This window comes from Gastrolobium bilobum, unplaced genomic scaffold, assembly GCF_033153095.1.
Source record: "Gastrolobium bilobum isolate Gb01-03AN ecotype WA unplaced genomic scaffold, APGP_CSIRO_Gbil_v1 utg7396, whole genome shotgun sequence".
Lineage (NCBI taxonomy): Eukaryota > Viridiplantae > Streptophyta > Magnoliopsida > Fabales > Fabaceae > Gastrolobium > Gastrolobium bilobum.
The window spans coordinates 417,439-431,927 of NW_026899269.1; the positions used below are offsets into that span (position 1 = coordinate 417,439).

Genomic DNA, 14,489 nt, shown 5'->3' on the forward strand with positions numbered 1-14,489 from the left:
TAAAATTAGACGAGAAATTAGTTTTAATTTTATTTTTTTATTCAATTAAAAAAAATATTCCACAAATTGATAGAATTAGTTATTATTTAACTTCCCCCCCCCCCCCCCTTCTCCTCCTTTAGACGAGGAATTGAGGAAATAGTAGCAAGTATAAACTGCAGACATTATTGCACAAGATCATATGTACAATGTTAACCATTTGTATTTTGTAATACACTAAACAGATTTTCTTATGTATTTTACTGCAAACAATCACTGTCGCAGAGCTCAAAACAGCATTTGATTAACTCAAAACAAGCCAGAGCTGCACAAAGTTGGGTGCAAACAATGGTGCATTGGTCATTCACACAAGAGCAAGTCTGCAGCAGACACATGCCACAACAGGTATCAGCCAATCCACAACAATTGGAAGCAGCCTTCTCCAATAGTCCTTCAGATGGTTTTGCTTCTTTTATTGCTGGTGGAATGTTCTCAGCTGTTGCTTTCAAGTCACCAAATCCAAGACTCATCCCTCCAAGGAATAAGTTACGGATGTCAGGTCCCAAACTCTGGAAGCTTAATCTGCTGTATGCCTGTTTTGAAAGAACATAGGTAATCAGACATATAATATATTGTGCAGAGGGAAAATGTATGATATTTTTGGAGTAGAGGGAGGTAAAATTTGCCCTTATTTTTGCTAAAATCCAAGGCAGAGGTTTACCTTTTGTAACAGAAATGGTTCAGGTGCCTTCTTCCCTTCGTCACTCTGCACAAGAACCATGTCCATGCAGGTATACTCTGACGGGACTTTACTTTGAATGCTCATTTTAGAAACCTGTTACATGGCAGTTTGGCATTTTGCTTACAGATGAGTGGTGCGGCAACACACATAATATACTACAAGTATAACCACTTGAAGACATATAAAAACAAAGCTATGCTAAAATGAAAATCCATATTTATCCTAGCATATTTGTTGATTTTAAAACGAGAGAAAGCAGAGCAAAGACTTGTATTTAGTAATCTGAAATATACATCACACTTAGATAGCAGACACTTTTCTCCAAAACATTGCTTTCAAGTCCATCTTAATTGATTCCTCTCTCCGTGTAACTCTTTCTGTCAGTGTGTGTAAAATTAGTATGATTTTGTTTGAAACAAATGTTTGAATGTAAACTGGTCTCCTCAAATTTTCCGTTTTCACCTTAGTTTTTTTTTTTTTTCCCCTTTTCTTTTTAAAAAGAAATCCAATGTCCATAAAAGTACGTAATAGACTAACCTTCTCCTCCAGCTCTTTACTTTCTAATAACCAGGCATGAGCAGTGACAAGGTCTATATGTCTCTTTGAAAGGACCTGGAGAGGATACCAAAATTTATATCAAGCCGCATCTTAAAGCATAGTCGAGTATGCATTCAGCAAGCACACTATTTAAAGGATCTACAATTCAAATTATTCTGGAATTTCACAAATTTCAATTTGCAATACTATGAAATACATACCACATGCCTAAGGAAGAAATTTATAAATGCAGAACTAATATAAGTTTAGACTGATAAGGGTTTTAAGGGTTTAAGAGTTGAAATACACATTTAGATGCAACACAGATTTGTGAAACAATAACTAAAAGACCATCCACTTTTAATGCACCCACTGCCCAACTGAACCAGAACAAAGCGTTGAGTGAACAGCAGAAGTAAAAAGTTGATAAGCAACCATCTCATCCAGTTTAAGCTGGTAAATGATAGGCCTTCAATGGTTTTATATTAATTTCTCTAACATACCCCTTTGTAAAGAACCTTGGGATACACCACCCCAAAAGCTAGCTCAAAAGGTGGGAGTGCCCAAGACCTTATAAACTCAACATTAGTTGCATATACAACCAATGTGGGACTATATATCTCAACACGCCCCCTCACACGAGAGCGCATTGGGCTTGAAGAGTGTACAATGCAACAGGCCCAGCCTACCTGTGCTAAGAAACGCCACAAGAGAAAGTGGGGGGCGGCGAGGCTCTGATACCATGTAAAGAACCTTGGGATACACCACCCCAAAAGCTAGCTCAAAGGGTGAGAGTGCCCAAGACCTTATAAACTCAACATTAGTTGCACATACAACCAATATGGGACTATATATCTCAACACCCTTCATGTAAGAGCCCTTTGAGCTTGAAGTGTGAATATTGCACACACCCAATGGGACGCGATGAGAATCAAACTCGAGACCCCGTGGTCACCTTGGCTCTGATACCATGATAAGCAATCATTTCACCCAATAGCTCAAATTGGTAAGGGATGGACCTTTAATGATTTTATATTGTATCTCTCAAACAAAAGTGAAGCCCTCAAAACATAACAGCAGTACAGCATAGGAAGCGGCTGAATCTGGGAAAATATGATGATACTCATGTAGGAGCAGCTAAGACTACAAATTGCATGGTAATATTCAGTTCCCAATTGCTAAGATGGAATCGATTTTCGAATCTCAATCAGATATGATGAATAGGTAGTAGTTAAGCCTTAGGATTGAGATATTACATTACTTAGTTGGATATCCTTTTCTCTCTTCACTTCAAGGTCCACTACGAAGTTGGTCATATCTGCCAAAGTACCAGTAATTTTAACTGATTCAGGAAAAGTTCCACTATATCTGCCTGATATGATCAACGGACTTCCAAATGATAGGTCTGGAATATGAGTTGGGAATAACTGCAATAATCAGAACATAGTTTAAACTTCAAACATCGAAGAGATGTAACATGTAAACATGATCTTCAAATAAACTAGATCATTAGAGCACATATTTCAAATTATAATTAAGGATAAAATATTCTGGTTATGTACCTCCAGTGAGTCAAGACCTTCAAAACTTTCGATGGTTATATCAGCAACTATAACTGATGAGGCAGTACTAATTAGCCTTGGCATTCGGAAGTCAATTGAATCTGGCCAAGATAAAAAATGAAGAAATTAATAAAACTTCTCATAAAGATTATGTAATAATTACTCTGTTTCCCTTGGGATAAAAATATGTATAAAATTTTGTAACTTTTGCAAAACCTGAATACTTAAGGTTTAATGGCAATCCCAATTGTACAGCTAATAAATTACAAAATAAAGAATCTGCCTACACACTGATTAGCACTTACAAACACTTCAAGACAAATTACAAAACAAGAAATCTTTTTATTTTAAGCCTCAAATCTGCGCTAACTTCAAGCTGCAACGTTAGGCTGAATGGGCAAGGAAAGATGCTGACCTAAATCAAAAGCGGCATCATAGTGACCCCTCCCAATTTGAGCTAGCATTTGCAGGAAGTAGTGATTACAATATAAACCTGAAATTTTCAAATTGCAAAACAGAGAATTATTAATGAAAACGTTTCAATAAATAAACAGATTAATGATAAATAAATCTATGTTCAATATTATGTGAATATTTTGGGAGGCAGGGTCGGGGGGAAGGTGCTTGTATTGGGTGATTTTCAGAATAAGTGTAATGGCTTTAGCATTAGCAGGAAGAATCAATCAAGTGACTACCATTGATTAAGAAAAAAAGATATTATGACAATAAGAAGGTTTCTCAACTATCAGAAACTTATATAGAAATATACTGAAAGCATCAGCTATAGCTTATAGGAAATATTGATAAATAGAAACTTCTATATTCAGATTGGTTACATCATAATTGTCCCAATCCCAATTATAGTAATGGCAATTGAAAAAAATCTCTTTTCTTTTAATTTTTTGTTACAAAAAATTTTAGAGGGAAAGGACAGGGATTGCCAAAGACTTTAAATACTACTTCTAGATGACCTACCAATGAAAGTTCACTGTTAGGAATCAAACCCAAGACCTTTTTGTCAATATTGCTCGATCCTACCAGTTGAGCCAACCCCCATTGACACTTCCTTGTTTTTAGTACGTACATTCTTACTTAATTTTATTCTTGAACAAACTAGAACCTATTTTTGGGCAGCCTCATCTTGACAATTAACCCTCATGTCACAAAGCATTTGTCTCTCCAGTTTAAAAAATTCATAAATTAAGTATCAAAAATTTTTGGCTACTTAAATCATCAGCTAAAGTAAGCAAAACTCTGATCAAGGATTGAAGTGTCAAAAGAAGATTGCCAGTTAATGATATCATAGAATCTATTTTCTGAAGAATATAAAGAGAAGAGGAAGCTAGAATCCTTGCCTATGCCAAAAGTACATAAGCGGGGTGTGCGAACTGATTGCTCACTTGTGATACAGCTTTTCACAAAATTGCATATCTCTCTCTCATCCTCAACAGCCCCATCAGTAACGAGAAAAATAAGAGGGACTGAATCAATTGATTTCCGAAATAGCTTCATTGCCTAAGATAGAGCAGAATATTAAACAAAATTCCTATGACAATATGTACATATTAAGGATTCAACATGCAAAAGTTCTGCACAGGATACAAGCTATTAAGCACCGCATAGAATGTGCTACTGTGCTAGTTATTAAAAGGCAAGTGAAATATGCCATATCAGCAATCCATCTACCTTTTATCTTTACGGTTCACATTACAAGCAGATTAAACGGGATATCAAGTCTGAAAGTGAAATAAGGCATATGATATTGTGAATGCTAAAAACTGCCACAGACTCAAAGTTCAGTGTACTTATGATAAGATTGTAGACTTCTAGCCGTAACAAACCAGGTAGATTCCAAGACAAATGGGAGAAAGCTAGATAAATAAGAACGAACTAATTCTTTAAAAGGTTTTAAATTTGATGTATAAATAACAAGAACGAACTAGTAGCCTTAGGCTTTTCATCTCCTCTTCTTGGAATGTAAAAATATTCTCAACCGTGCAGTTGATTTGAGAAACCAAAATAACAGAAAATTTAATTAACAAGCCACGAAATAAGAGAAGAATGTTTTGCGCATCATACTGAAAATGTCAACAAATAAGACTTACCCGAGTTAAGGGAAGCATGATGTTCGTACCACCACTTGCAATAAAAGTAGTGCCAACCCATTTGGCAGCATTTAAAATTGCTTCTTCTGTAGCTGTTTCCATCGATGAAGAAAATAAGTAGACCTCACCATTGAAAGCTATAATGTTAAATGTATCTTGTGCATTCAGTTGACAAAGTGATGCCAGTAGTGCATTCTTTGTGTTGTCAAGAGGACTTCCCTTCATGCTTGCACTTATATCTACTATAAACACCACATCCTTTTTAAAAACCTATCAAGGATTGTAACAGAATGCTCCATTATAAATTTGCAAAACGGACAGAGACTTTGCTTGAAAAGTAAAGGCCGCTAGATTGAAAGAGTGAACAAAACATGCACCTGTGCAATGCTGACTACAATATCTCTATCCTCCATTGTACTAATTTGTTCCCAAACAATTTGTCCGAGTTCCATATGTGTCTAATTACTTTTATAAATATAAATATCTTTCTACTTTAACAAACAATTATACTTCTGGACGAAATTATTCTTGCTTAGCTAAGACTTAGCAAAGAACAGGCAGATCCATCTTATCCGTTCATATATGGGGAAGAAAAGTGGAGACAGCTTACATACAAGCTGCAAGATAACCATTTGGTGCATTCGTGTTACATATACACATACAAGATACAACCTCGTCTAGCTATTTGACCTTAAAACAATCATAAGTAAACTATACAAAAAATTGACGAAGCATAATATTGCAACAAACCTTTCCATCCTGCCTATTTCCAGGGTAAAGATACAAGCAAAATATCTCTCTTTCATCAAAATCGCGGAGGAATGGAGATTGCAAGAGAACACCACCAAATACGTCAGTTGAAGAAACCTGAAAAAAAAAACTAGCCAATTAAGCTAATAATATTTTATTATTGCTCAGAATGTCTATGATTCAGAATCAACACCAAAGAATTCTAGGTTTCAAAGTCTTACACTGTACAAGAAACTGAAGTCTGTACTTGACCAAGCTGGCACTTCTGCTTCATATGATAAACTTAATTTGCCAGCTTGGCGCACTAGTCCCTGGAAAGTCGTGAAAATAATGTTTAGTTCAAGTAACAGAGACCACTGAACTTCGTAATAGCACAATACGTTTTACCTTAAGAGGATGACTGGTAGTTTTGCATAACACCTCCGTTGCAGCACCAGAATTGACTTTCAAAAATATCTTCTCTTTCTTAGAAATTTTTTTTCCAACTGGGATGACATACGAAGGAAAGCTAAAAGGGACACTAAGAGTGAACTGGCCATCATGAAATAATATTTTCTGAGACCATCTGATCTTAACTGAGAAGACGGAGCCTCCATTAAACTGCAAGACAAAATTAATTTCTTATATAAATAGGCTGTACATGTTAATATAACTATCAACAATGAAGTGAGATTAATATGTTTTGCTATGTAATAATAACCTGTGGGATCTTAACGGTGTATATTTGGCTTTTCAAAAAGTATCCATCTTTAGTTTTGGCTAGTTTCTCCTTATCCTTTTCATCTTTCAGAGAGATCAACTCAGTATGATAAGATCTTCCAGAATCATCAACCTCGAGACCTAGAAGTGAACCCTGTTAGCCACATCATATTTAACTTGAGAATTCATGAAACAAACTTTAACAGTATGCAATATCATCAAGTATCATGAGATAAAACTAAGAAACAGGAATACATTCCATATAATCCATCATCATGACCAAACATCAACGGCGCAACATGACCGACAAAGAAACGCAACTTATAAGCACCAGCGCATCTTGATGATGATGCTCGCACAAAAGAACCAATTTCAATAGATTGTTAGGAAGGCATGGAGCCATGGACATTAACCCAAGATGCTACAGTTTTCTAAACTAGACCATTGCTAAGATATCGATCTTAAAGATCAACTTCAATTTAATGATTCCGCCCTCACAGTCACATATATTCTTGTAGTCTAAACAAGTGATGCCGGACTAAACTCTTGACTCGGGATTAGTCTCATAACCGACTCAAAAAGTTGAAGCTTGTGGAGATATCGGAGGTCGACTTTCCTCGAAGAGATAATTAGTGTCAGTATAAAAAAACAAGTGACGTCTATGGCGATATTCAAGTATAATGAGTAGCACATTGGTTGTTAATGGGCTAGTGAGATGGACTCATGAACCCAATATCTTAAGGTTTTGCATTGTGATATGGCATCGGACCCACTTGATGTGGTTGGTCTAACTTAACCCAATGGTGGTAGTCCCCCGCCACGGACTCCCCTGAACCCGCCTAATAGTGGTATCAGAGCTAGCTCGGGTTAGGAGGCGGGTTGAGTACTTTGGACCTGGGTACTCGGTTGAGTGGGAGCATACCAATGTTGGATTTCACACTTGAGGGGGAAATTGTTAAGTGTGATGAGTCCCACATTAGTTAATAAGGGACTAAGTGAAGTGTATATAAGTGGATGGACTAATAAACCCAATGCCTTAAGGTTTTGGATCGAGACATGGTGTCGAATAGGTGTCTCCCATGGACTCCCCCTGATCCGCCTGACAATGTCAGCCCATTTTAATCAGAACTAATTAATAACTAATATTAATAATATGATACATCTAAAAATTGAGCCGGAATAACACAAAGTAACCCTTGATATTAACATAACATAATAAGAGATGAAAGGAACTTGATGCTAGGCAGTTAACATGATTGGACAGGAATAGCCTAATCTTATCATGTCATGACTAATCGTTTCTGATTTTAATCTGGAGTATGAGTAGCCTTCCTCTGAGCATCACCATTTCAAAAAACAAGCAGAAGCTGCAGAACAACTGAGTGCAATATCACCCACAGAAGGGGGGGAAAAGGCATGCTTCAAAAGCACTTTTCAGTTTGTGGAAGTCTAATCCCTCCATACAATTCATCATCTTCCCACTCGTAGAAATTGCTAGCCAGAACAAATGTCAACTCAAGACATTCAAATCTAGATGATACATATGCATTATCAAATGATTATATTTGTTTCTCTCACTCTTATAATAAATCACACCGTTCATAGTTGTTGTAAGATACATCATGGTATATTAATTAGCAACTCCATGCAGTCAAATGAATAATTAAATAGTTTTCTGTTTTTATTTTTAATTACAAAAATTACACGTTGTTTATATTTTCTTCTTGGATGTTTGTTTTGTAGTTAATTTTTATTTATAATTGATATATTTTCATTAATAATTACAATAATAACATTTTATATTTATTTTTTCTTGGTGTTTTTGGATAAAATATTATTTCTACCATATCCTTCACAAATTTTAAAACAGAATAAAAATATTTTCACCTTTTTATTAATTATTAGTAAAAATGTATTAATAGAAAATAAAAATAAAAAATAAATGATATATCACCTTAATTTTCGAAATTTTGTGAAGGAAATGGAGAACATATTTATTTCCTTCACAAATTTTAAAGCCAGAAATAAAATTAAAAAATGTAATATTCTTATTATTATTATTATAAAAAAAATATTAAATAACAAATAAATGAAAAAACAAACCAAACACCATCTCCCGTCACGTTATTCACATGTTATCACTCTTCTATTTTTGGCATATAACATTCAATGTTTTCACTTTTCCCGTTTATAACGAACATATAACTTTGTTTTATTTTAGAAATGTTTTTGTCAACAAGAAACTGAAACTAAATAACAATTTCAACAAAAATATTATTTCCGCAAAAAATTATTTTACATTAAAGGTCAAACCTTATCTTACTTTTCAACAAATATCCATTTGAGGCCTTAGCGACCTCACTCTTCAATCATTAGTTTCTTCAACAATTAAATATTCAAAGTTACCATGCTTCTCTGTCAAACACAAGCACACAATTTTGAAAGAAAAAAAAAATTCCTTAAAATTAATTAAATCCAAAAATGCAGATATTCTTTAGATAAGGTTCCATAAAGACATGTATACATGTATACAGTACACAAGTAAAAATAAATAAATTTTTAATGAAATTTAAAATATAGAGAAAAATAATTCTTTACTCACCGGAGATAAAGTTATCACAAGTGATCTCAAAACGAGATCGTTTTGGTTATAAGATTAAAAAATTATAATGATAAAGACTAATATAACCCTATAATATATTATAATTATAAAAATATTTTGATTTTCACTCCAAAATAACATCGTTTTGAGTTCACTATAGATAGAGAAATTCTTTACCCTAAAATATATCGTAATATTAATCTATTAAAATTTTAAAGGTAAGTATAGGAGTGAAACCTTTTGTGTTTTGTTCTATTTAACAAGATATGATCATGTAAGATAATCGTAATCATATAAGTTGGATAATAATAATAAGAGATGAGAAAAAAAATTAAAATAAATAATTATAAATCGTTAATTTACTTTTTATCGGAGTAGATTCTCTTATGTGAAAGAGTGGTCATGGTTGTGATCAAATAACATGACCACTTTTTCACATGATAAGATCCACTCTACCTTTTATCAGTTCATGTTAAATAAAACATAGTATAGAATCCATTTTCGTAAGTATATGCTATAGTTATGCACTTTCTTTACCTGTTCTCCCATTGGTATAGCAACCTGGCAATCACACGTGCTACTTGACGCGACGCAATGCACGCGCCACCGTCCGGTGACAGTAACAAACGCCGTGTCCAAACAGCACTCAACTTCCATGTCGACTCCATGAAGCTGAAGAGGTATCAGCGCCGGAGGCTCACACCGGCCAAGCACATACGGCTGATAACTCCTAATGTCCGGGTTTTCAACTGTCTCCGGATCCGATATCACCGCGTAACACATAGGCGCCGTCGGAAGGTATCCCTCCGGCGACCTAGACATCGCCGGCACCGGAGGTGGAGCCAATCCTTTACCGTAGTAAATTCGCTTCGTGAGATTAAGTCCAAATTCGACGGAGCTGGAAAACTGGTTAGCCATCACCGCCGTCGGAGAAGATTTTTCCGGCGAGTTGTGTGAAAGCAGTTAGAGAGAGAGAGAGAGAGAGGTTTTTGGATGCGAAAAGGTGAAGGTTTTGTGAAGTAGCATTTAATAAGAGGGAAGAAGAAGAGGTAACAACCTGTTTTACACCGAAATCGATACGTTTTAATATTAAAATATATTTTTAATTTACATATTATATTTAATATTTTTAAATAATTTAATATAAAATAAAATAAAATATATAATATATATTAATTTTGTAAAGTAATATAAAATATTTAAATATTTATATTAAACTTAATAAAATGATAAATATATTTCAACAAATTTAATAATTGAAACTAAAAATATAAACAACGCAATCTTTGAATTCTTTTTTGAGTGTTTGTAACACGTGTTAGAGTGTCGAGAAATATCAATATAACACGTCAAATTTCTTGAAATGTGGATGCATCGTAAGTAACAACTAGTGAGAAGTGAGAAGCACTCTGGTGTGAGGCAAATTTATTTTATTTTTTATTATTATTTTCCTATTTGTCTAATACTATTAAGGGAAAAGTCCACCAATGCCCCTGTGGTTTACTTCAGAATCACTTATGCTCCTGTGATTTTTTTCTTATCACATATGTCCCTGTGGTTTGTAAAAGGGTATGTTTTTTATCACATATACCCCTGTGGTTTCTTATTTTTTACAAAGCACAGGGGCATATGTGATAGGAAAAAAACCACAGGGGCATAAATGATTCTGAAGCAAACCACAGGGGCATTGGTGAACTTTTCCCTACTATTAATTAGTGTTTTAAAACTTTACTACGCACTGAGGTTGACCCTGCTAGGTCACTGACCCCTCCTCTCTAAGGGTTGGGGTCATGCATGCACGTTGATCCCTCTGATCCCTGAAACCCCCTAATTGAACCCTTACTCCTCGGACAGGGCCTGAGGGGGTTATTGTATATAAAAAAAAAATTACACACAACGCCGTCGTTTGATGTGTAAACAAAAAAAAAACTCGATGCTGCCTAGATTTAAAACTATATCTAAAATCTGAATTGTTCTTCATCTTCTGATCTTCTCTCCCAAACCCAAACGCAGTCTCCCTGATCCGGTGATCTCCTCCACCATAGTGGTGGTTCCTCCTGTCCTCTTCGGTCTTCTCCCTTCCTCTCCTCCGTCGTGCTGGTTATTCTCTCCCCATCATTGATTCGTCGAGCCGCCGTCTTTCCTATGTCGTTCTATCTTGTGTAAGGGATCTCCTTCCACATGCTGTTGTAAGTACGTGAGAAGGACACAGAGGGCTGAGTTTAATGATATAATTTTTTATTAACTTCATTGGAAGATGTATTTTATACTTTAATAGTTTGATACTTTGATTAGCTTGTGTAATATTGACTTGTAGATATAACTGGTTGAATTGTATTAAAGTATATTTTGAATCTTTGATGATTGGTGATTTTATTTTTTTGAATTTTTCATATAGTGTATATATATATATATATATATATATATATATATATATATATATATAATGTATGAATTCGGGTCAGTGAAGTGATCTCGTGACTCTCTGGTTGAACTTGCAATCCCGTAATCCCTAATCTCGGTGGAGTCGATAATAAGGCCGAGTTTTTAAATACTGATGTTGATATCATATTTTGTATTTGGGAAAAACAAGTATCACGTTGTAGGAAATTCTCTTGTCATGTTATAGAGACAATAAGTGTGGGGTTCACCATGTTTAAAATAAAAAAAAATAAAAAAAATACAGCATAAATATCGATGTATGTGTAAAAATTTTGCATTTGTCATGCAACATGACAAACGCAAAACCCTTTGTATTTTTAGAATAAGATTTTGATTAATGGTTTAAATTTTATTATAAAGTTGATTTGATATGATAGTTTAGGCATAATTTTGCTTGGATTGATATGTTATTCTAATCAAAATTCTTTCTTTTAAACGTGGATGACTTGTTAACCACAATCAAGCAAATCGCTAACGACAACAAGTCATCAATGGTTGAGATGGATTCAAATGCGGGTTGGTACACAACATTTTAGTCCCTTTAATTATTATTATTATTACTCTTAACAGTATAAATATGTGTTTTGATCAGTTAGTTTTATAGCTTTAATGTTTAAAATGCATATAAGTTAACTATATTCATTTCTAAAATGATATTATTTTGAGTTAAAAAATTAAAAAATTATAATAAAAAAGACTATTGTAATCCTGAAATAACTTATAATTACAAAAATACTTTTATTTTTGCCTCAAAATGATATCATTTTGGGCTCAATGTAGATAAGTTATCTACATTAACCGTAAAAAAAGTGAATCCTAATTTTATATTAAATAACATATAACTAAAATTATCAAGAAAATTGTTTTAAAAACGATTTTAAAAATGATTATGATACTAGGGGGCGTTTGGTAGAGGAGAAAAAAAATTTATCCGAAAATCTCGATTTTCAAAAATATGATGAAAACATTCCGTTTACGATAATATCCGAAAATTAAAAATTTAAAAATATTTAATTTCTCAAAAATTCTGAAAAATACTTCCTACCAAATGGCCTCCTAAAGTAAAATATATTAAAATATCAGTCAACTATACTTTTTAATTGATAATAATGTATCCTACTGTCGTAATCACTGCTATGCAGGTTACACACCCATAATGAAGCCTGTTCACATTAACAAACATGAAAAAAGAAATGCCTCCCACGAGCATCACGTGTAAACCAATTACACCAAGCAAAATTAAGGGTTAATATAAATTTAGAAAATGATGGGAATCTTTAATTTGCTTCTTTTAGAGGAATTTCACTAGCCTCATAGTCCTTTTCTTTTTGTTGTATTTTATGTTTGTAACTTTGTATAAATTATTGGAATAAATATTCAATCAACAAATTATTTAAGCAGATGGTCCCACTAATTCTCAACAATTTTTATGATTAGTCATGAGAAGGCAAGCATAATCATGTGCCAAACTTTTATTCAAGGATAAGCTAAGGATCACCAGTAGATTTTGTTTAACATATGCTTGATAATTTTAAAATGGATGTACTTATTATATATGCTAATGGTGATTGAAGGCAAAGTTGATTTAAGTGTTTTACTATATACAAAAGCCTAAACTCAAAGCCCCACTTTCATGAATAGTCTTAATTATAGCATTTTATTTTCTAACTATAGTGGGTACAAAAGTTTGTGGATTGAGTTAATTTTAATGTCATATTATATATGAGTACTGCCACATGTGATCATATTTATAACAACTTTTGTGTGAATAGCATTATGAGTGACAGCGCAGATTTAGGGGACTGATTAGAAGAAAGTGGAAACACTTGCATTTTAAGTGTAGCCACTAATGTAGGGTAATGAAGCTTTCTTTATGTGTGGGACATTGTTTCTGGTGTTGAAAGACAACCGAAAGCGAATGTGACCAAAAATAGTACAGGATGGTCCCCGACGACCCTATCGTCATATCGTGTTCAGTGCCAGGGGTTAGTGTCGGTCATTATCACATAATTTTGAGGCCAAGGGCAATATTTACGATAATTCAACACAAAAATTGAAGACTTTTTGTCCATTTTCCATACGATGTTGCATCTTCTTACATTAATTTGAATGTTAGGTGTGTAATATTAGGGGTAGGAGTGAAAGTGGGCTGGGTTGGGCTAAGCTCTGCTTCGAAAAGTCTTAGCTTACGTCAAAAAATTTCAATTTGGCCTGGCCCAAGTCTAGTATGAGTCTAACTGTTAGCCTGGTTTGGCCCGTTTATAAAAAACAAATGACCTGACTTGGCCCGTTAGCCTGTTAATTTTTAACTTCAAAGCAGAACCATGAATCAACTTTACAAAGTACTCAAATTCAGTTGCTACACCAAAAATCATAATTTCAACGTTCAAACAGAATCATGAATCATAACAAAACTCATACAATATGCACTTAAGTCATTTTCAAAAGCAAAATGTTCAAACTAAATAACATATATTTCATCAGATCCAATAAACAAATCCATACTATGTAAATTAAAATAACTACATGAATCCAACAAACAAATCATGATGCTTGTAGTAAGTATAACTCTCCCAAAAATCTTTTGATGTATTCATATATACAATCTAACATGTTAAGATGTTGGTTCCTCCTATATAAGAAATAATATAAGATTTCTATTAAAATATAATTGAATATAATTAAGTTATAAATAATTGCAATTGATTAAATTTATATCTTTTGTTTTTTCTTCAAGACATACTTACTCTATTTTATTTTATTTAAAATAAATAGTACAATATAGGCTGACCTGTGGGCTTATAGGCCCGGCCTTTTGAAAGTGGGCCTACGACCTTTTTATTAAACAGGCTTTTTTAAGGCCCAAACCCGACTTATTATACAAAATATACTAGGTCAGATCTGGCCTGATGTAGGCCTAGCTGTAGGCCCCTATAGGCCGGCCCGACCCAGTTTCCCCCCTAATTAGGGGTGTAAATAGGTTAGGTTAGATTAGATTTTGGCTAAAATAGATCAAGTCTATATAAAAACATAGCATATGGTTTGGCCTGTTAGTCCATGTAGGCCCCAAA

The 14,489-nt window shown here is 33.9% G+C and overlaps 1 protein-coding gene across 2 annotated transcripts; it reads right to left on the reverse strand.

Moving 5' to 3' along the window:
• Positions 1-129: 129 nt before the first annotated feature.
• Positions 130-9,987, reverse strand: LOC133289048 (uncharacterized). 2 transcript variants are annotated; one of them, XM_061486910.1, is made up of 13 exons: positions 9,514-9,987; positions 6,376-6,528; positions 6,063-6,275; positions 5,897-5,986; positions 5,676-5,792; positions 4,926-5,195; positions 4,176-4,335; positions 3,236-3,313; positions 2,821-2,921; positions 2,515-2,685; positions 1,259-1,333; positions 701-814; positions 130-572 (listed from the first exon to the last, which is right to left on the reverse strand). In XM_061486910.1, the coding sequence occupies exons 1-13, from the start codon at positions 9,892-9,894 to the stop codon at positions 240-242; spliced, it is 2,256 nt and encodes a 751-aa protein (XP_061342894.1). In that variant the 5' UTR covers positions 9,895-9,987; the 3' UTR covers positions 130-239. The 2 variants fall into 2 exon arrangements, with proteins under 2 accessions (XP_061342894.1, XP_061342895.1); XM_061486911.1 differs by lacking the exon at positions 9,514-9,987 and adding an exon at positions 6,696-6,791 and having other exon boundaries at positions 6,376-6,515.
• Between the last annotated feature and the right edge of the window lie 4,502 nt (positions 9,988-14,489).